Consider the following 24,638-nt stretch of genomic DNA (forward strand, 5'->3'; position numbering starts at 1 on the left):
TAGAGGAGTTCAGGGGCACAAGCCTTCATACTTCAGTCAGCCATTTCCATTTTTTATTATTGGCCAAGCTTAAGAGGATTTACATGCAATTTAGCAGCATATAGAATCGTAGGACTGGAATTAACCTTATGAGGTCATCTAGTCTAGTCCCCTGCACTAATGGAAGGACTAGGCATTATCTAGACTGTTCCTGACAGGTGTCTGTCTAACCAGTTCTTAAAAATCTCCAATGATGAAGATTTCACAGCCTCCCTAGGCAATTTGTTCCAGTGCTTAACTACCCCAACCGTTAAGAAGCTTTTCCTAATGTCCAGTCTAAACCGCCCTTGCTGCAATTTAAGTCCATTGCTTCTTGTTCTGTCCTCAGAGGTTAATGAGAACAATTTTTCTCCCTCCTCCTTGTAACAAACCTTTTATGTACTTGAAAACTATTCTATCCCCCCTCAGTTTTCTCCTCTCCAGACCAAACTAACCCAGTTCTTTTTCAATCTTTCCTCAGAACTCATGTTCTCTAGCCCTTTAAATCATTTTTGTTGCTGTTCTTGGGACTGTCTCCAATTTGTCCAGATCTTTCCTGAAATAGGACTCCCAGGACTGGATACAATACTCCACTTGAGGCTGTATCAGCATGGAGTAAAATGGAAGAATTACTTCTGATGTCTTGCTTACAACACTTCTTACAAACTTCACAGAATGATGTTTGGTTTTTTGCAACAACGTTACACTGACTCATATTTAGCTTGTGATCCACTCTGACCCCCAGATCCCTTTCTGCAGAACTCATTCCTAGGGAGTCATTTCCTATTTTGTAGGTGTGCAACTGATTGTTCCTTCCTAAGTGGAGTACTTCAATTTGTTCTCATTGAATTTTATCCTATTTACTTCAAACCATTTCTCCAGATCATTTTGAATTTTAATCCTATCCTCCAAAGCATTTGCAACCCCTCCCAGTTTGGTATTGTCCAAACTTTATAAGTGTATTTTCTATGCCATTATCTAAATCATTGATGAAGATATTGAACAGACTCAGACCCAGAACTGATCCCTGCAGGACTCCACTCAATATGCCCTTCCAACTTGACTATGAACCACTGAACTATGAACTGTCTAGGTTGTATTTCCTAGCTTGTGAGAAGGTCATGTGAGACAGTATCAAAAGACTCACTAAAGTTAAGATATACCACATCTATTGCTTCCCTCCATCCGCAAAGTCTGTTCAACCTGATAGCTTTCTTTGACAGGGTGTTTGACACAATTTATTCTTGACAAATCCATGCTGACTGTTACTTATCACCTTTTCTTCTAGTTGTTTGCATGTCTCTAGTTGTCTGTATGTAACATGATACCTTTTGAACATCACATCTGATAAATTTCCAAAATTTCAGGGACTGTTCCAGGCATCAGTGGCCAGAACTCAATTGATTTTGGAGGCAAATCGGCACATTGAAAAAGGGAAAATGGGAGACAGATGGAGCCATTATCATCTATTGATAACACCCATAACACCTTGCATCATAACAATACCTCTGCTCATTGCTCCAGTTGGGAGAAGAAAGCATCAGCTGTCCATCCCTCCTTTCTAATCTAGGGGGAAGAAATTTAATTTGGGTTGTGGGGAAGGGAAACAAAACAGAGCATTTGGTATGGTGCAGAAATGAGAAACCCTGGTATGGGAAAAGGAACAGAATCCTTGATTATAAATGACACTAGCTGAGGATCTGCCCTATGGCCCACATCTCAGAGACCCAATAAACAACCTGGGGTAAAATCCTGGCCCCACTGAAGTCAATGAGAGTTTTGCCATTAGCTTCAATGGAGCCAGGATTTCATCCCACCATAAGAGCTATGTCAGTGTGTGTACAACACATTTTAAGACATTGTATTTCTCTTTACAAAATAATTAATAATCCTCATAATTGACTACTGACTCCTATAATTTCAGCAAAAATGAGATGTGCTACTTGGATGTCAAGATAATAATGTTAAAACAGACCAGAGTAGGAGTATTTGTAAAATGAGGTAAAAGCAGCTATTTAAAGAACTTCTGGCAAAGATTAGAAACATTTAAGCAAAGCCCCATTAAATCAACATGCAAGTTCTCTCCCATTATTCCTGATCATTGGGATAGCTGGTACACAGACAGAAGTGTCAGCCTGCATACTCAACCTAGTCAGACATTGGGGCAGATCAGTGATGTCACTTTCCTGTGTTTGTGACTTTACCACTGGATGGTGTCTTCACTGAATGGACAAGACAGGAGGAGAGAATGAGACTTTGATTAACATGCAAATACTGTGGGCTTACATCACCCCCCACTATGGAAAAGTTATGGGAGGATAAGAGTTGCTCAGCAAAGTCCCAAGTTTAAACTCAGTTTCAGGATTATAACATCCCTGCTAAGAGAGATTTGGGGCGGGGAGGAGGATCATGGCCCCTCTAAATGTACAGATGTCCCAAGATCCACAGAGAAATCCACACATCTCTGGGCATTTACCAAGCCCTCTGCTCTACCACTTTGGTCCTCTTTTCTTCAAAGATAACCCATACTCCCCAAGCAGTCATGCTGCTACTAAGTGCCCACCCCCACGCATCTGCCTTACTTATTATTACTGCATCCCCATGCAGACGCTACAAGAGTTAATAGTGACAGCATTATGTCCAACAGAAGTTTCCACAGGGCTGATGGGGGAATGCTACTGCCTAGACCAGCTGTCTACCAGCTCCGCTCTTCCCTCTGGTCAAACAGATCACTGCCACCACCACTGCCTGTGAAGTCTCAAGCAGGCTGGTAACAAACAGGGGCTACACAACCCGTGTGTGGGAATGATGGTAGAGACTCCACTCCACCACCTCCTTGAATGCTTGCTAGTCATTTGTCTGATCATTCCCACTTTTTCCTTCCCTCCACATCTCATCGCAGAGTGTGATGTAGCCTTAAGTATAAATGACAGTTCTCTTGGAGTGAGATATAAATCCCTTGTCATATCTAATCATCTAATAAATCAATAAGGCATGGGATAAAGTAGCTTTCTGGGAGAAAGTTGCAAACCTCTGATGCATTACACAGCACAAATCAGACTAAAAGTAATACAGAGCAATCAAAGGAAAACATCAATCACTATTATCATAAAACACATTATGAAGCTTATCTTTAAAGCTAAACCATCACTTGAGAAGGGCAGTAATCATCCATGAATGCAGTGCCTGGATTATTTTATTACTATTGATCACTAAATCATTGCTTAATTTAAAAAAGAAAAAAAAAAGGGGGGGGAAAGGGGGGAAGAAGGGGGAGAAAAATCCTTCAGCATTCACTATTTATTACTGGCATGTCTGACATCATTAACAGCCAGTTTAAAAGCCCTGTAATGTGCCCAGCCATTTAAAGTTATTTCACAAGGATATTTAGCACATTTAACAGACTCCAAAACAGCAGAAAGGTTGATCAAATGGACTGCTGTTGCCTTCTTCTAAAAGAGATTTATGATACTTGCAACTGAGGCAAAGCATTAAAAAAATTTTAAAACTCTATCTTTCCCACATAAAAATGTATATTACCTCACCCATCTTGTCTCTCCAGACTATTGGCTATGCCCCACTGCAACTATAAATCTAGTCTTAGGCAACTCAAATTTTGAATGTTACCATGACATGAATTTCCTAAACAAGGTGTTAAGCCTTAGTTAGCAGCCAACATACTGTGGAAAAACACCAAAAGCAGCAGTATTAAACCACACTTGGGAGGAGGAGGAAACCACCATTCCATCTGCAACACTGTTGTTACCAAAGTAAAATCTGGTCTATAGACTAATTAAGCAAAGAGGCAAAGATACCTAAATATAGGAAGAATAGTCAGCAGTATAAAGACCCATGAACTGCATAGCACATGGAAATTAGTCTACAGTTTTATCCTCTTTCATATCATCCCTCCTCCAGATTCACATTCATCTATTATTTTATTGAAGCATAATAATCACAGAGGTATGCAAAATTAGTGCCAAACCACAATTCACAGCCTCAGCTAACACAGCCAATAATAGGGGGAAAACAAAATTCTCTGTAAATGAAGTGCACTACAAATTAACCCCACAAGAATGTTTTAAGACCTATAATTGCAAAACACTGCATTAATTTAATGGTGTAGCTGAGATTTTACAACACACACCAAATCAGGAAGTTTAAAGCTGAAGTTCTCACAGACATTGCATGCACTGATACATGTGGTATTTTTTAATGCCCCAAACCCTGAAGTTCTTACTCTATGGATCCAGAGGTGCTGATTGTTTCCATCTCTCATGGAAGACTGTGGGAATTGCAGGTATACAACATCCCTAAGGAGGTTGTCCTTTTTTAAGACAACTGGAGTTTTGCCAAAGTAAAGACCTGAAGGATTTTGAATAACTTTTCTGCCTTAATATAGTATGGGTCAAATTCTACTCTGATGCAACAAGCCAACATAGTGAAGCTAAACAGAGATGCTTGCCTGCAAAGAAACATATTGGCATAAGACAGAATTCTGCATTGTGGGTTACCACAACAGCATAGAGTGCACTTGTTTGCTCCTTTGAACAGGAGCAAAGCGCATGCTGACCTGTTGGCTAGGTCTTGCTGCTAACTGCAAAACCTGCCTGGGGGCTACATGCATGCCTCTTTTCCAGCAGACTAAATTCCATGGGATGTAGTGTGGGCTCCTGTGCATTAGCTAGGCACAGTTCCTGACTTTTTTTTTTTCTGGGGAAAAAGATAAAGAGGTACTTCCCATGACTGCTTATGCATAGAGAAGGCCTCTGCTCTCTTTCCTCCTCTTAGTATCTGTCCACAGACAGACAGTTAAACTGGTGCAAATCCCTATGTGGACACACTTATAATGGCTTAAAACTGTTTGTCCATTTAGCTTGCTCCTATCAATATAAGCCAGGTTTAAAAACAATTCAAGATTATCCAAAACAAATTTGTACACTGATTTAACTAGAGCAGTTTAAAATGATACCTTTAATTAAAACTATTGCAGCTTTGTACTTAGACCAGACCGGACATCAGTACAGTCAAGAGGAAGGGTTAACTCTATAAAGTACATGCAATGTTGGCAAGTTACTTCAGTGAAAACCATAAGCTTGTATTTTTCCATTTTTGTGCATGCAGAATTTCCACCATAATCTTGAATTACCATAGTTTATTATAAGTTTCATTTCCTAGGTTTTCGGGGTGTGTTTGGTTTTGGGGGTTTTGTTTTTTCGTTGGGTTTGTGTGTGTTATCTTTAAATAAATAAATAAAAAAGCAAACAAGTCGTTTCACTTTGAAATAAACATTGAAAGATGGAGTTAAATTTGGTAACTATTAGCCTTAAATAAATGGAGTTATGCTCCAGATTTAAAAAGTACATTAAATTCAAAATGTGATGTGAATTTCAACATATATGTATCACATATACAAATACGTGTGCTATGGTTTTTGAACATATAATCATTTAAATAAATGGAACTGTTAGTTTTCAACATAAGGCTATCCGGATATACTATGCATCTACTGTTATCCTTGCATACATCTGGAGAACTGTATGTTTATGCTGTGGACTGTGATATGCCATTTCTGCTCTACTGTGTCACTGCCAGCTTGAGACACAAATGGATTACAGACCTGCTGCAGTCCATGTCACAGACACATGAATTACAGCACACCTGGGCTATGACGCAGGCCAGCAGTGGCACTGCACAGCATAAATGGTATTTCACAGTGGGCCATTTCTTTTCCTTAGCTACCACTTAGGCAACATACTACAAAATGCTGCAATGCCCTCAGAGAGTTAGAAAAGCAATTTTTATTCTTGTCATCTCTAGCACATAATGGACCAAGCCAGTGAATAGAACATTGACTCTCTCTCCTTCCACAATTTGACATTTCTAAACAAGATGCCAAATGCATTTCCATTACAACATGGTTCTGAGTTTATACAAGCTGAGAGGTGCTTATCTTTTGAGATGTCAGAATGTTGTTCTGAGGAAAATAGGTGGTTCTCTCTTTATATAGCAGGACATGTGGAAGCGGGAATAATTTCTCCTATACTGCCAATTTCCTTTTGGAAATTGAGCAACTTGAGCAACTAAAGTTCTTGTAATGGATGTTCTCTCACAACAGTGTCTCCTTTGCCAAGTAGCAGCAGATTTCAAGTGCCTTGCAGGAAAATTTCCTGTTTGGAGGAGAAATCTGTGACTCAGTGTCAGGATATTTTCTTAGTGTAATTTGTTTATTTTACAAACTGTACACCACATTTGTTTCCTTGAACAGAGATGGTCATACATTGCGCACAAGCAACTCTCTTTTGCAGAACCTTCAATAAAGCACCACAGCCCCATCACCTAGAAGCAGCTCTCTTGAGCCTCGGTCTCTCCCACATACTTCTGGGATCTCACTGCTTAACTACCCTGCTCCCTGTTGAGGGAGGAACATCAGGGCCTTTCACCTGGAAAACCCTGGGGCCAAAGCAGTCTAAAAAAATGTCACAAAAGGCCATAAAAGGTGAGCCTGGGCATCAACCCTGCTTTTGCCCAGGTGCTTTGCAATACAAAGGAATCTTAGAAGAGGTTAAACTGCGCAGGCAAAGGGAATCTACACAATCCCCTGAACAAGTCTCTGGTTACAGAAAAAAATTTCATTCCAAGTACTTCTACATCAACAACTCAAATGGCATTAGCAACTGTCACTATAACACTATCCTTTACACTTTGACTTATGGTGGGATCATCACTTTAATGGATTAACTATTTTTGCATATGAACACAGTCTAGTAGAATTAATCTAAATAGAAGTCCTCATCACATGTAGAGCAAATTCTAGCCTGAGAAGCTTTAAATTAGCAACTATGTGCAAGTAATATTTCACATCACATGGAAAAACCCATCAGAAGGGAAACATGGAGGGCAAGCTACTCCTTCCAAGGCCAGCTGCAAATTCACACCTCTACCTATGGAACAATCCGTAAGAAATTCTGCACATTTAAATGTAATGTTTCCTGGCCCTTACATAGGCTTTTCTCAAGTAAGGGCAATATAGCCCCTGAGTTGTTTCATCCAATACACATCCTGGGGACTGGATTCTGATATCCTTACTCATACTAAGTAATCCCTTACTCCACAAACATTCCCACTGAAGTCAATGGGAATTCTTGCAGAGTCAGATACTACTCAGTGTCATTAAGGATATCACAATACAGACCGAAATTAGGATTTGACCCACAGCCCATTGAAGTCAAAGGAAAGACTCCATTAACTTTAATGGGTTTTTGGATCAGCCCCTTACCACCTCATTGAGCCAAAGGTCATCCTGGCATATATGGAGTTAAATGGACAAAAATAAACCCCATATTAGGTGTGCAAGTGTCTCCACCTCATCCATAAAAACATGGCTAAAGCAATGCAATTGTTTTGCATAAAAATGGGATTGTAAATTGCAGTCCTTGTAAAACCTGAAGCACATAGCCAAATAGTAAATGTGTGTTTTCTAAATGCTACCATTTATTGAACGGTTACATTTTTCCTTCAGTACGATAGCAACACATTTTTCTTCTAAGTTATTGTTTAGTAATCCATTTCCTGAAAACAATCCTAAAAAAAGCCATTATTTTTTAATCAATGTTCAAACTAAATAGGTTTAAATCAATACAAGTCAGTCAAACTAATCTTGCACAGCTCGAAACAGGTAATTTTACAGCAAAATTAAGGCATTTTAAACTTTTAGACGGTATTGTGGAAAAATTTTATCACTGAACCTGTTAATTTTGCCTATTGTATTCATGTTGCAAAATATTAACCAAATCCTCAACCCACTGACATCAGTGTAAAGTTTGCCATTGTTCAATGGGTGAAGAATCTGACCTTTTGTGATACTGCTGAAAATTTGCATTTGCTTTTGGAAACGACAGACCCTGTGAATTATAATGCTGTGGTATAAATGGCACATCCTGGCTGCATACATTTTCTAATGATCCATTTTTAATGCCATTAAAATATTGCTTGTCATTTGAAAATGTGACTTTTTCCAGGATGCATGGGTAAACATTTTCTGCAGCAAACATATTTACAGTGACATAAAGATTCAGGTGTTGCATACAGTGTAAGGTCCCAATCCTATAAACTTTCCACATACAAAACTCCCATTGTAGTCAACAAGATTTGTGGACATCTTTCAGGATTGGGCCCCAACTATCACAAACACAAATACTTTTCAGAAATATTTTTCATAAGTTTATTAAAATTTCTCCAGCCAATGCACATGTAATTTTGATAAAACTAAGGATTTATATTGAACAACATGGAGTGTCATGCTCCCACGCAATATAATTATTTTATTAAACTATTACATTAGTTAAATTAATTTAATAAGGCTTCTATATAATTACATTTGGAGAAAGAAAAGATGTTACATAGTATTTCTTTTGTGGAGCTCTCTCAATAGCTCCAGAGATCAGCAGTCACTTTAGCTGAATAAAATGGAATTTCTAATCCAATTTCTATGAAGATCACTACAAAAATTAAATGAAAAGAACTAAGAAAACCAAATCACATGGTCCTCACAACTCTCCTCTCCCCCCCCCCCCAAAAAAAAATTAGCTTCTTTTAAAAACAGAATTAAATTAAATAATTTTGAACCCATCTGTATTCCATTGTACAAGTAGCTGGAGGAAAAATTAATAGTCAATGCTAAATATAGTACAATGATTAAACTACATATTGATATATAGAAAACAATTTAGGCTGGAAAACTGCAAGAGTCCACCTGGCTTATTCTCTCTGCCTCTCAGGCAGAGATCCTGATTTCTTGCGTAGTATGAAATAGCCTTGTGATACTATTCCATGGGGCTGAAATTGCCCCAGAGGACCAGCAGCCACAGAAAGCTCCTAGTGGATGGATGGGCAGACTTAGATAAATTCCCCCTGCTTTGTACTTGCTCCAACACTAGTGAAGAGCCTAGTACTGGGAGAGAGGAGTGGGTGGGAGGGGGCTTAGGTCTGACCTTAGAGCAGATTAGAGCAGTTTACAAGCTACCATAATTTGCACCCACCCTTCCCCACACTGCCAGAAGCACTACACACCCATGCCCATGAACCACTAGGGCACAGCCCTGCCCCAGGCACTCTTCCTTCTACTCTCCTCTAGCCCACTCCACCCTCAACATACCCCAGAACACCCCCATACAAGTGACAGTACAACCCTGGCTCTGCACCTGACAGGGTACTGTACCAAGGGAATTCACCAAGAGGGGTTTGCAGTCAGTCACTTTGTGCCATGAGTAAATTCCCTGAGTTCAACACCAGTTCTGCATAAATTCATCACTGGGGTTGAAGCAGGCCACAAGTGCAGCTCAAGTAGGGGGGCCATGGATCAAGATTCACGTCACACTTCCCATCAGTACCCAACCCGGGGAAGCTAATAATCCAACTAGCAGACCAAAGTCAGTGACGAATCCTGGTCACATGCCATCTGAGACGCATTGCGCATATACTAAGTAGTGCAGCCAGTAGGCCGGATTACATGGATTCAGTGGCCTCAGACACCAGCATACTCCTTGCAGCCTTGCTATAGGACAGGGATTGAAATAGTAGCTAGGGAGAGGCTGTGGAATAGTCTCAACTACTGCTATGGAGGCTAAATATTTTCTTAAACAAAGTACCTCTCTGGGGGGGGAAAAAAATCCTCAACCCCTATATTGCATAGGGGTCTGAATTCTATCTGAAGAAAAAGAAAAAAACAAAAACAAAAACAAAAACAAAAAAACAGCCAGTCTGAAGTTTTCTCTGCACCGCATGATCTTGGCTATCCACATATCAATGAGCACACTAAGGAAAAATCTTCATGTTATTGCATTGATCTGCAATCTTTAGAAGCCATAAGCCATCTATGGGCTAATTTAATATTAAAATCAGTTGTATTGTGCAAAGCAGATGCAGACTTATAGAATTGAGTATAGAATTGGAATGCCTTATTCTCTATTCACAATGAAAAATTGCCCTGGATTCTCAGAGTGATACTCACAGCTGCCTGGCTATCTTTGACTTCTAAGATCAACAAGAGGCTTCACATTCTGCTCTCTCAATAAAGAGTGTTTCCTGATTGAACAAGATACCCGGAGGATTGAGAATCAAGTCTTCATGATTTAAAAACCCTGGCTGACCTTTTAAAATATATATAATCCCCCCCCCCAGTTCTTCAAGGACACATCCCTACTTTTTACATCCCCTTTATAAATAGCTTTCTGTATATCTCTGTTGTGTGTAGTAGCTTGCATTAGAGTTAGTCATGGCTGAATTTAGTCCAGGTGCTTTAATCAGAACTTCATCTAATCACATTTGGGATGAATTTGGCCCACTTTGTGCAACAGCAGGTCTTCCTTCAGAGAGTTCATTAACTTCAATAGGATTACCTGAAGTATATATCATCTTAGAATTGGCACCATTGGTAAATTATGGGGGTGGGGAAGGAAAAATCTTCTGTAAGAGGACCTTCTATAAAAATCTTGGGGACAGTGGTACAACTGATCGATTTGTACATAGTCTTCAGAGTGCTGGCTATCCCCTTGCCCATAGGAACTCAGGATGGTCAGTGTACACACAAAATTCTGCAGGAATTCTTCATTTATTGATCGGTCTTCTGTCCACTGAGCCAATTTTGTCCATTTGAGTTACTGAAAATAGCATAATTTGAAGTACACTTACATGTGTAACAAAACCAGATTCCCAATGGATAATCTAATGTCTTATTCCATGATGGCTCATCACCAGAAACACACACCAAAATGTCCACTTTAAGGCCAAATACTACAGAACTCTGTCAAGTCACACTTTCTATCACCAAAACATTAGGCTTAAGATAACTTCTAAAAAACCAGTTGTATTTGATGGCATGTAGCATGCACATCAGTACAAAGAAAAGCATGCCAGACAGGCAATAAACAGGTCACAGCCATTTTTTCTTCACTGCAAGGTCTGTTAATGCATAAAAATGCTGCAGCCCCTCCTCATTTTGTGCAAGCAATTTCCATTTTGTTGTGTTTTCTCACAACCTGAAAATGTTAAATAAAATTAAGACTATTTGTAATTTCTAATCAAAACAAGTTACAAATGTATTGGAATGGCTTAATGAATTTCCAACAACGTAACTGCCACAGATACTTGCATTACCGCTACCTATATATATTTATGGAATTTATATATTCAAATTGACACAAGAAAGATCACAGATCTGTGCACCTTGGTAGAAATTGGGTCTACAAACTAATAAAATCCCCGAGTTAGCTGAAAGTTGCATAAAAGTAAACAGATAGCTCCTTATTGGTTTGGGATCTAAGGACTGTTCAAGACACTCATTTGAGATGGGTATGAATCCAATACATAGATGCCAAACCTCACATGCAGCCCAGGGAAAGGAGTCTTTGGTCCGGATTGTCCTTTGCCCTGAACCTTGGGTAATCATTTACACCTGTGCAGGGCAAAGCCAGTATGGAAGCATTTTAAATGACTACACAAGGTGCAGAGCTATAATGAATCAGGCATCTAGAGACTCTGGTCCTTAGGCCCTTGAAGGTGATACCAAAGAGGTAGTACACAGGGTATGGCCGAGTCCAAAGGAGGAGTTCCTAACTACAGCTTTATGTTGGAGCTTTCAGTCAGGTATGATACTAGATCCAAGAGGGTGAAGAGCTCCTTGGGTAGCTGGGGTGAAGGGAACAGACCTCTCAAAATATACATTTTAAAAAAAAAAGATATTAAGTGTTTTCAGGGAGTGGGAATGTGACAGTTCAGGTGTTAGTTCAAGGACCCTTTCCTTTTCTTCTGTACCAGTTCAGCAGGGGTCATCACAGACCTGGGGTGCAGTAATCCTATGGACTCTGTGTAGGGGAGAGCATTGCTGGATGTGAACAGCTATTTCAGGGACATGGAGTTCATCCACTTTTCCCTTGAGTAGCTCTATACCACCAGCATGTAGAGCTACTCCACACCACTGAATGACTAGGCCTAATCTGCAGAGAATCAGCTGGCCCACTGTGGCGCAATCTTAGGTGGGATTGGATGTGTTTACATGGGAATAAGTGACCATGAGTCAGGATTTGGCCCTAAGGATGATCTATTTCTTGGACCTTCTGCAATCTGATCAACTACTAAACTTTTAGAATTAAACAATTAAAGACTCTTAAAATTTTATACAGCAAGCAAACTGGCTTCAATAGAGCTACTCCTGACCTACACTGGTGTAACTGGGAGGAGACTCAAGCCCACAGAGTACATATTTATAACTGTTTAAAACAAAACTCTCAATACAGGTCACTAGAGTCAGATGGCTTTCAAAACTGATGCACATTATTCAACACATATAGGCCAGATTTATCCCCAGTCCAACAGGAATGATTTAAAAGGCATTACACCAGGAATAAATTTAGCCTATTTTATCTAGTCAGTCATTTAAATAAGAACCTGTTGTTAAGAGCTTTGAGAATCATAGCAATGAGCCTTTTAACTTCATAAATTTACAAGCTAAACATAAACTAAGATCACAGTTATTCCACTTGATCATCTCAATACTTCTGAGGGGGAAATCAGGAGTTTTCTATGATTAGCAGTAATTTCCAATTTCTGAAATTAAAAAGGTCTAAAGAAACTAAATTCTGTCTGCCTTAGAATGTACTGTTCCTGAAAAAAAAGTGATCCACATTATTACATATAGAGAGTTCAATGTTATTAATAATACCAAGCTTTTACACAACATTTTTTCCAGTCAGTAGATTTCAAAGTCCTTTACAAAGGAAATTAGTATCATTATCCTCATTTTACAGCTGGAGAAACTTAAGCACAAAGAGATGAAGTGACTTGTGCAAGGTCACCCAGCAGGCCTGCAGCAGAACCACAAACTGAACCCAGGTCCCCCGAGTCCCAATCTAATGCCCTATCCACTCAGGGCAACTATTTGCTAGACTGAAAGATTTAACAAGACTTATTCTAAACACCAATATTTATAATAGCAATAAATGGGGAGTAGAATGCCTTTTAAAATGTTTCTTACTTTAAAGAATTTAGTCTTTTGCAGAAGTTATCTTAACCTTTAGACCCAGCTGGAATAGTGCCTAAAACTATTTTTTTTCCATGTCAAAAATTCCAGTAAGCTGGTCATATGGGAATGAATGTTGTAGTGCCAAAAGAGTATGCTATTAAACATGTGTTTGAAACATTTATAGCAATCGTCTTCCTCTATTTCTTTGCAAAAATCATCAAGATGTTTTCAAAATTTAAGCCTACCAGGTGCATACAGAAAAATAAAAACGTTATGCTAATCTGGTGTGCGAACTTGATTAGCAAGATGTTTCACCACAAAGAATGTATTACTGGCTCCGTGGTAATTGCCTGCATTTTCTCATTTCCAACAGAGAATAAAAAAAATTTCCATTAACTCAAAAGAAATATCTGTTGCAGATGGACTTAATCTCATTGGAGCTACAAAATGCATAAAACCTTGCTCTAGAAAACACTTTGCAGTTCCACTCAAATGTAAACAATTGCAGCTTTATTAACTGCTATTTAATGTATTTGGTAAGCAGAATAAAAGCATGCCTCTGCTGATGCCCTATCTATCAATGCCAACATCCAAATGAAACATTATTAAATAATGTACTATGCACCTATTGCCTTTGGGCCCATTACATACATGAAAAATGAATCAACCAGTACTGACAACACTGATTTTATTATTGGGAGAAACAACAGCTATCTCTTACCAGACAATCCATCAAACGGGAAAGCCTACATAGTCTTCACCCAAGGTGAAACAGGCGCTTGGTTAAAAAGATGAGGACCTGCAAATTCAAGTTCTGGCACAAGACCAAATGGACAGAGCTCCATTGCTTGGGTCCCTACACAGAGGACATCCTTCCTTCAGTTCTTAAGAGATGAAATTTAGGGATGGTCAATGGGACAGCTTCATCTGATCTCAGTTACGACGTTTCATAGATAAGTACTTCAAAGAACAATGTTATGACCCATTTCAGCACAAAAGCTACAGTGGAGACCACCAGCGAAAGTGTTGCTATCCATAGCCAATTAACATTACAAATACTTAACCAACTAATGCAATACAAACACATTTATTATAAAACTCTTATACCATTCAGACAACCCTTGAAAGCCCTGACAGCTCACTCAAGCTAGTGGAATGGCTCCCATTTACTTTGGTGATATTTGGATCAGGCCCCACACAGTCTGTGGTGCCACAAAGAAGGAGAAATTTAGAGTTAGATCATTATAGTACGAGTTAATTCAGGGAATTTATTACTTCAGGGAAGAACTGGTCAGGAATCAGATTTTCTGTTCTGAGGGAAATTCCAACTTTTTTGGGGGGTAGGAAGAGGCATCATTCTGAACCTGAAAAGTTAGTTTTGTGGAGAATGAAAATTTAAAAAATTATTAGGCCTATTGAAACATTTCATTTGAATAACGTCAGAATGTTTTGATATGGTAAAAACACTTCATTTTGACTATCATTTTGTTTAGACTTTTCTAGTAATATTTTAATACAAGTCAAAATTAAATGAATCAAAACGTTTCATTGTCTTTATCAAAATATCTCAACACCCCATTAAACATTTTGTCGAAGTCAACACGTTACAGGAACTATTCTGATTTTAATGAAACTGCATTTTTTGACAGAAAACTATTCTATCTAAAAAAAAATGTTGACCAGCTCTATTTCAGAGTGAGTTTGACCTCAGTGAGGGCTGCAGGATTTGTTCTTTAGTGTATGTGCTCTGATGCGACCCTAAATTAGCCAAATACTGGACATAAGTGGTAAGATGTATCCCATACCCCTCTGAGCATGTATACCATGCCCGCTACTGTAGGATCTGAGACTCAAGTCATCAAGGGTATTTCAGTGCATAATATCCATTGAAATCAATAGGAGTTAGGCACCTAAATACCTTTGAGGATCTGGATTCAAGTGCCTTTAAAAAAAAAGAGAAAAAAAATTCCACCACACACACCACACCACCACTATGCAATTTGGCATGAGAATTCTTTGGAACCAAACTACTACTCACTGCAAACAATGTTATTATCACAAACAGATAAACACAGCATTTATCTACATAGGCTGGTTTTTAGGAAAATATCAAAATTACCCTTATCTGGAATTACCAGCCAAGTGCCTGGTTGAAGAATCATATAGAACAACAACAACAAAAAGCCAGAGAAAGCCTACTAACTTTCAGGGGCATTACTGTCTGTATATACATTAGCAAGTCATATGCCAAAAGCAAATCTTGAGCCAAGATGGGTCCTATAAAGAGGGACAAGAAGTCAAACACAGAACTATATAAGGTGCTAACCCACTTACTTCAAGAATGCTGTACTGCTTACAAATTCTGAATGTGGCCTAGCTCCCAAGGAATTCAAGCTCATCAATTCAGGTTGCTGGGACATATGGATTAAAGGTGCAACATCCCAGATATTAGGAATAAAGTAAACAAATATTCACAAATTTACCATAGCAACCCAAAAGGTTTATGTGAAGACTTTTCTTTTTATAATAATGTTTAAAGAATTCTTATTGAGAATCTAAAATAAAATAATCATATATACTAAATAGTGCATAAATGGCATGAGAGTCAGCCATGGACTAATTCTCTGGGGTCCAATAGGAGCAAATTTGATAAACATCCTTATTCTTCAAAGAGAATTGTATTGACCATTCTGGAAGACTGTCTTTTGACATTCTCCCCCAGTTGTTCATGGTCCAATGTGAGACATTTATGATACAATCACTATATGGCTATCAAAATTTACTTTGACAAACTTTTTCATATTTAGACTTTTAGCAAAAGGCATCTAAATCTAAAAGTTACTGTACAAGCAGCACAATAAGTTACTAAATAATTCCAGTGACAAGCAGTCCTGAGAAATGTAGCTCTCCTTTTTCACTAGAAGTTTTTCCTTCTGACATCCTCATGTTGCAAAGAAAGACGTGCCAAATATCTCAGTTGCCTCACCACACTATCTTCATAGTGCAAACTGAAAGAAATTAAAACCTTACATTATTTTATCAGAGGTTTAAGAGCTAAAAATGTCAGTTGGACAAATATAGCTTCTTGAAGTAAAATCACCATATTGGCCAGCCACTTGAATGGTTTTCCTGGATTTGAAAATTGCCTGTAAACTACTTAAGGCAGAATAGGTATCTTGCCATACTGAAGCTATGGGGTCTAACAGGCAAGAGAGATCAGTCCTGCATTATATCTGTGTAAGGACTGTCAGACTGAACCTTAAAGAAACATCTGTAAGCATGAAACAGACCAAGGCAAGGTTTGAAAACGTTACATTGAAGTTAGGAGTGGTCTTATAGTAGTACCACAATGACTAAGGAACTCTGACAATGTTGTCCCATCTTTGCTTTATATGTATTGTCCATTGTTATCAATATAAAAAGGATCTATATCTTAGAGTAGGACATCATTGGACAAAGATGTTCTTCAACTATGGGGAGAGGGAAGAAATACAGTTTCAAAAGTTAATGTGAGACATTCCTCTGAGAAATGTCTTTGCAAAATGTTGCATAATATTCCAGGAAAAGATTACTGGGGATTAGGTAAGGTGGACAATCATCCTATCAATTTAGTAAACTGGTGATCCTTCCCATTTCCAGAAGGAAAATAATAAGAATAGCTCACCTCACAAAGTTCTATGCGAAGAAGCCTTACAGGCTAGAGCACTAAATACTAAGAAAGAAGGAACCTGATCCTTTAAAAACTCCATCTTTTATCCTCCTTACTGAGAAAGGGTAGGAAAATGGCAATTATATATTTTCATTCTGCAAACAATTTTGATAACTGCAAACAATAAATAAATTAGCCCTAGATAATTCACCAGAAAGGATACAAATTATTGAACATTTGAGAGTAATTTAACCAACGTGACCCTGAGCAAGTCCCTCAGCCTGTGTGCCTCATTTCTCTTACAGTAAAATGAGAATAATAATACTTCTCTTATACCATGCGGTGTCTTTTGTGGATTTAGACTGTAAGCTCTTCAGGGCAGGGATTAGTTCTTATTATATATGGTTGTCCAACATCTATTGTAGTGGGAAGTTAATCTCAGTGAGAGACCCCTAGGAGTTACTGTTTTTACAAATAATAAATAATCAAGACTTTTAACCAGTACTGAAATTAGTAAAAAATATTTCTCTTGTGCTCCAAATAATACCTCATTTGTCATCTATGTACACTTACTAAATCATAAAATTAGTCATGTTTAGACAAAAACTTTTGTTTATACTTCTAATTATGACTATTTTTAAAGCTTTTTGAGACTTTAAAATCATAATGGAATTTGAAATATACACACACACACACACACACACACACACACATTCAATGGAGTCGTCTGCTTTGCAGCATCTGACCTTAAATATAGGACACAGTATTTCACACTTGTTTTTTGTCAAAGGTTATATAGAAGCAGTATAGAAACATAGGTCCTTATTACTCCTTTTACACTGGTTGTTTTTTTGTTGTTTTTTTTTGGGGGGGGGGGGGGTGAGGGGGAAGGGTTGGGTAGTGAAGAGATTCTTGGGAACTCCTTGCTTTATTTCAGCTGTGTCTTTCCTTGTTGAAATTCAGGAAAGCAAATTCCCTGGCTATGGACCTGGTCATATCAGGATTACAATTCTTATTTAAGTTAATTGTGAAGTAGAGTGGCTGAATACAAATAAGCCTCTTAAAGTGGTGCCTCTTGACCTGCCTACAAAGTTTGAACTTGCATAAAATTCTCCCAAATAAGCTTTGATAATGATTTATGAGGTCTATGGGTGAAATCTGATAAAAAGAAAAGAAAATAATCTTTTATAAGAGACAAATCAGAACTGATTTAAATGAAAGGACTCCTGAAAATGTAGGGGGAGATGTTGAAAAGTACAAAGTCAATTATGAATATTTCCCAATTATGAATATGCCTTTTAAAATTTCCCCCATCTAAAATATTGTGACGAGGTTAACGTTAAAAACTATTTTATAATCCCTCTCACTCTCATTTAGAAAGGGGGGGGGGGGGAGAGAGAGAGAGAGAGACTGTCCAAGGACAAATATAGAGAGCTTATACACAGGGATCATATTTTATTTACAGTACAAGTCAAATTTGCTACAGATCTCTTTTTAAAAAATTTAAGACTACTCAGTTCTTTAAAGCAAATAGTCTCTGGAGGTTAAACACTCCACTGACGCAAGGAACTCCACTAGTTTAATGGAGATGCATCCTATTATGCTATGTCTGAATTTGACAGAGATCCAAAAGGTGGCTACTAAAATGATTTTTTTTTAAATGTACTTTGACTAAAATGAAGCTGGATGACTTGTACACTCCTAGTTCATTCAGATTATACATATGCTTACAGTTAAGCAGGTGTTTAAATGCTTTGGGGTATTGGGGCTAAAGTGCTGAACCCCTGAAGAATTAAGTCTAAAGAAAGTACTGAGATTCTTCTGCAGTTTAGTTTTCACTTCCACACTGAAGCCTTGATCCCACACCACTGAACTCAATCGGAACTTTGCTATTAACTTCAACAGGTACAGCCATTAAAAAAAATGTCTCTAATATTTCACATAGGCTACAAAATAGGCAGCAAAGAAGCAAGATTTTTGGTCACAATCACCTGTGCCGATTTAAAACCACTGTAGCAGTTTCACGCAGGGTCCCCCCTGCGCTCTACGTCTGTTCCCAAACACCATTCAGAGACCTCTGCTCTGGGCTCATAATTTTCAGCATGCCCCCAGCTTCAGGATAGACAGCGGCCGGCATGCAGATGCAGACAAATGAATTCTTACTCCAAAATAAATTAAAAGCACCCTTAGAATCACACACTGGAACAATACCAAAGGAAAACTGAGTTTCAAATTGCCCTTCTATAAACACTAAGGCAACCTGTGGAAAAACAAACAATTTTCATATCTAGTCTCAATAGCACATTAAGTCAAAACAGAGGATTACTCCAGTATCAGTTTTCTGCAATTTTGCATGTCATCAACCTGAAGTGAAAGTTACATGAAATCAACCAACCAACCATGATGTGACACTTTACAGAGCAGAAGATTTAGATTTAAATTTCAAAGTTGCAAGGTCAGTGATGTTTTCTTTACTTTAGGTCAAGATCATATATCTTGTGAAGCCTTTACACAAGCTTCCAAAGCAAAAGGAAAATGTCCATGTTACAGTATATATTCAAAGAACTCTGAGCCCAGTCAATCAAAGAATTTAGGCATGTGTGTAATTTTAAACACCTGAATAGTCTCATTGAATTAAATTTATTGCTTTAGCTAATGCTTACAGAAAGGTACAAACATACTTAAATGCTTTGCTGGATTGGGACCAATTTGATGCAGATTAGAAGTTTACACTGAGATATTCAAAGAAGTTTAAGGGAGTTCAATACCAAACACCCTTAAAATGCCTTTGGAAATCAGAGCCTTAAAATACAATCCTGAATGCTTCATAGAAAAGAATGGACATATAAAGTACCTAGAGCAGGGGTGGGCAAACTATGGCCCATCTGAGCTTTTCATCAGGCCCTCCAGCTCAACCGGTGGTTCATGAGCTCCATTCAGGTGGTCTGCAGAAAAACTGTAGAACAAGCTGTGCGATGCGGTGGCAGCCGCTCCCCTTCCCAGCCCCGCCCATCTCACACCCCGTGGGCCCAGCCTTGCCCTGGCTGAAAAGCGGTGGCTACTCCTCCCACCCATCTCCCACCCCATGAGCCCAGCAGTGCCCTGGCTGGTGCGCGACAGCTACGGCCCACTCCTGGCCTCGCCCCTTACCCCCCTTCTTCCATCATATGGGCCCAGTGGCATCCTGACTGGAACCATTCCCAGAGCATTAATGGCCCGCCATACAATTTCTATACCCAGATGTGGCCCTCAGGCCAAAAATGTTTGCCCACCCCTGACCTAGAGCGAAGCATACATTTTTTTTATTGCTCTACCTTGGGCCACTCTTTGCTCAAGCACACAAGAATGAAAGGTGCAAGGATCTTCCCTCTGCACAGTTAAACCACAGTTTAAGTCTTTTTTGTCACCCAAGTGCAAGGTCTACTTCACACTCCTCAAGTACTAACCAGGCCAAAAGAACCAAGGAAATAAGATTTGTCAGTGATATCCATATACTAGCCTTTAGTGTGTTCCTTCGACTGTTTCATCTGAACTCGACCTACAAATTCATCTTTCCAGGATTCATTGTGTAACTAAAATCTTTACCATGAGGGACCCCTTAGTTCAGTCTATAAAAAATAGCAACTCTATTTCCTTGAGTTTTCTTTAAAAGCTAATCTTAATATATAAATGAAATCTGGAAGACTTCCCTACCAAATTACAACAGATAGATAGCCAAGGATTTTAGGGTCAAAACTGAATCTGTTAAATTAACTGTAACAATGAGGATGCAAAGCACACAGTATTGCCTAGCAATCTGGAATGCATTCAGCTTTCAAACATAATTTAATTTCTTTGTATCACTACAATTTTTCTGTGCAAGAATGACAGAACTATCAAAGTTAAAGCTATTTATTCTGCCTTCAAGTTCTTCACAAATGCTACCCAACAAATGAGTTGCTAAACACAATTTTATTGCTATTTCAAAGCCTGCATCATTGTGAAGTTAAACATTATCAAGTGCCATACCAAAAAAAAATGCAGTTTCAAACAAAAAGTTTAAATCTTACACCTACTTACAAAAACATTGCATTCAACTAAATAAATGAAGTTTAAACATCCTTTCTATTGCAATCAATGTAAAATTTTCATTGTCTTCTGTAGGTTGAGGACTGGGCCCTTCATCACTATGAAATTACAAATCATGTGTATTTTTCAAACAAAAAGTTTACGTTATTTGGTGGTAACTGTTTTTGGTCACATAAGTGATCGGAATTCCCCATATTCCATTATATCCCATACTTTCACTCCTGCGTTAATTACCGTTTATTAACAGCATTACTGCCTTAGGCGCAATCCCGCCACCCATAATCAGATTTCAATGAATACACATACATTTGGCTTCAATGGGACTGCTCATGTAAATAAGCACAGCATCAAGTCCATACTATTTCCAATGTATCTTGAAGAGGTCCACTTTCATGTGAGCATTAACAAAATTAGTAAAAACAAATTTAATCATTTTAAATATGTACCCATATCCCACCCTATGAAGTCTTCCTTATCAGATAAAATATTTGCATCTTTGTTTCTAAGCAGCTGTTTTCCTGCTACTTTTGCAACAAACAACTGAGGTCTTTTCTTTTCATCCAGGTTTACGCCCTGAAAACAGTCTTCGTGAAATCCACAAACCACAAAACATACTACTGCAAGGTATTTGTAGCCCAGATACACCACCTGGTGTTTTTCAATACAGCAAACTCCTCTTTAGTCTTCACCCTTAACATTTAGATGGTTTGGGGGGAAAATAAACAAACAAGTATGTGTGTGTATTTACACAAGACATTACACACCTGTGCTGAAGAAGCCAGTTTGGAGCACCAAAAAACAATGTATGTACTTCAGAGATCGATTGTGAATATATGTAGTGTGTACTATCTATGCCCAAATCTGTTATATGTGAATGGTTTGTGCTGTACCTTCCTTCCCTCCTTTCTAGATGCTAACAGGAGGTGAGGAGAAGCTGTTGCTGCTGGTAACATGGGAAGAGGATGGCCATTGTATATCATTCCCAGCTATCTCAGCTGCCACCCTGACCCATCCCCCATTTTTCTCCCCCACTCCCAGACTCTTGCCTATTCAGCCACTCAGGACAACAGCAACAGATCAGCAGCTGGCAGCAACAGAGGAGAGCATCAATTGAGCCTTGCTGCACAAACTAAGAGCTTAAATTGGTCCCTAATCATCTCTCTGTTGCTTCCCCTCCAGTTGGATAAAATTTTGGGTGAGTGGGGAGGGGCGGGGGAAACAAAGGCAATATTCTGCAGGCTTAAAGCGGGAGGGACAGGTCCCCTCCCCAATGCTTCACCCCTCATTAGTATATTTATGCTCATCATTTTTCTGCATCTATAAATTTTTCATTCTTACCTGAAATCCCCTAATTCTGCAGAGTAATTTAACCTACCAGTTAAAAACACCTTAAAGAAATGAGAAGTTGAAAGTTTTCATATAGGCTCTCAAACTTTTTCATAGCACAGACCATATTTTAATATAGAGATGGTCTTAGGGGCCATCTCTTCCCCTTTTGGTTTGTGCGGAGCATCTATCATCCTCTGCGCAACCATCTCTAACCATTCACATATCTGTGGCAACTGTATCAGCTAGAACATGGAAGAGGCATATTAAGAGAGTGTGTTCAATGTATGTTTGGCTTCTTTTAATGCTATGTAGCAGAAAAAAGGAAAGAAGAGACAGTATTATGTGACCAAATAGCACTCCACAGGCCACCACCAAGTGATGTGCAAACCATCCGTGGTACGCAGACCACTAGGAAAGGGAGCAATAGACACTGCTGAGACAGAGCATCTTCCCCGTAGTTCCTCCAGCGGAGTCCTAATACACCGATGTTCCCCGCAAGTTTCTGGCTATTAATTGGGCAAAAACATCCTACCAAACCATGAGCTGGGGTGACTGACTAGCTGAAGCCGGGTGCTTTCTGTGCTCCCCATTAATAACTGCTCCCAACAAGGCATCATATGCTCGCACCGCCCTTTCCAAAGAAGGGAGATTGGCGTGGGAAGAGAAACGTCCCTGTGGCTCTAGGTGACCGTGCACCCCCCGGCTCAGATTCGAGGCAGATTCCTAACACAGGGGGCCCGTGCCCAGAAGTCCAAACGCGAGCCGGTCACACGCGTGCCCCCTCCCCAGAGGCGCAGGGGAGGCTGTCTGCCTTACCTTAATAATACTGCTCCTGCGAGGAGTCGCCTTGGCAGCTTCCAAGAGACTGGCTTCGGGGTCCGCCGCCGCGGTTCCCAGGCTGCCAGGAAAGCGCTCGGCGGCTCCTGCCATGGCCAGTCCGGCCCGACGCTCCCGTCTCCTGCCTGGAGCCACCGCAGGGATTTCCAAGGACACCGGCTCTAGCCACATCTCCGATTCCTCCTCGCCCCTGTGAGGAGCCTCGGGCAGGGCACGACCCGCCGCCGGCTGCTCCCGGCTGCCTGCGCGTTCTGCCATCCGGCACCCTCCCGAACGGGCTCCGCTGCTCTCGGGGCACGGACAGAGCTGGGGGGAGGCAAGAGGGTGGGGATCACAGAGCTCCAGCCTCTCCCCTTATTGCACCGCGGGGGCGGCGGCAGCAACTTTCTCAGGAGGCGTCATGATGAGCCCGGCTTCTTCTGCAGCGGGGAGGGCTTGGCCATGCAGCCCCGCGAAGCCAGCAGCACGGAGCGCTGCAGGGAGGGTCTGACTTGTACAACGAGGGGGCTTTGCAGCCGTAGGGCAACGCCAGGCGCACGCCACGCTTGTGTCAGGCAGAAAAACCCAAGTTACAGGCTCAGCGGGCGCGCGCGCGCGCGTGTGTGTGTGTGTGTGTGTGTGTGTGTGTGTCTGTCTGTCTGTCTGCGCGCGCAAGGCAAAAAGAGGAGCGCTCCCAGCACTCTGCAGCCCGCCAGCGAGCAGGAAGTGCCCCGGCGCTACTCCTCTGTTGTGACAGAGCCGGGGCTGTTTTGACAGGCCAGGCTGACAGACAGGGAGCCGGCCCACTGAGCACCGCAGCAGCTTTTCAGCTGGGGCCGGGGGCGCCCAATAGTAAGCGCAGGGGGGCGTGGTCACGGGCCAGCCTGGAACGTGGGCTCTGCGGGGAACCGCACCGAATGGTTACATACGAGGGTACAGCTCGCTCTCTCTGGCGCGCGCGCGCGCTCTCACGCACACAGCAAGTTTTGAAATGTAATCCTGGGCGGTTAAAGAGGGGAGTGAAGAAGGCGGAGGGAAGAAGTCCAGTTGCCCCTGCCAACCAGAAATCCAGGAAGTGCAGCTTTGCTTTCCAAAGCAGAGCGCGCATTTGTGCTGGACCAGTCCTGTAAAGAGGTACAGAGCGTGCCAAAGAGGCGCGTGGTTCAGGGAAGTGCTGGAGCGTGACTATGTCAAGTCGAGAGAAGGTGGACAAGTTAATGTCCCTGCAAACCGTCTGAGCGCCGCACTTCTTTCCAAGGGGTACTTGGATTAGAGCTGTGGTCATCAAAGCGTCAATGGTCAAAACTATAAATAGAGACACTTTTATGGGATGCTTTGAAATTTGATCACGTCAAACTACAGTTAAGCTAGGCGGGGGGGGGGGGGGGAGGAGAGAAGAGGGAAACGAAACAAAAGTTTCAAAATCCTGCCAACTACCACTCTCAGCAAGCGCACATTTAGATGAGTGGGGAGGGGGTTATGTTTACTGAGTATAGGGTGATCAGGACTGGTGAAAGATCTGGGAAAGAGCTAGATTAAAAGAGAGACAGTTCATTCGTTTAAAACTATCACACAATAACGGGGTGTATGGAAACGGACGAAGCTACCGCTAGCTGATGCTTAACTTGATGAGTGGAAGGGGAGGCCTGAGTCACCACTCAGTTTTGCAGTGTAAAGGCAAAGGAAGGGACGGATTCTCACCCTCTTTTGTGATGTGCCAGCCTCACCTGTTTTCAG

The 24,638-nt window shown here is 40.4% G+C and overlaps 1 protein-coding gene across 1 annotated transcript in view; it reads right to left on the minus strand.

Annotated features, from left to right (window-relative positions):
• Nucleotides 1–23,544, minus strand: part of PLCL1 (phospholipase C like 1 (inactive)) — a 305,584-nt gene extending 282,040 nt beyond the window's left edge. Inside the window, exon 1 of the mRNA XM_067548964.1 lies at nt 22,902–23,544. Within this exon, the coding sequence (XP_067405065.1) occupies nt 22,902–23,180 (279 nt within the window). The 5' untranslated portion in view covers nt 23,181–23,544. The remainder of the gene's footprint in view (nt 1–22,901) is intronic.
• Between the last annotated feature and the right edge of the window lie 1,094 nt (nt 23,545–24,638).

This window comes from Emydura macquarii, unplaced genomic scaffold (genome assembly GCF_026122565.2).
Source record: "Emydura macquarii macquarii isolate MOO-44397 ecotype Brisbane River unplaced genomic scaffold, CSIRO-AGI_Emac_v2 contig_1253, whole genome shotgun sequence".
NCBI lineage: Eukaryota > Metazoa > Chordata > Testudines > Chelidae > Emydura > Emydura macquarii.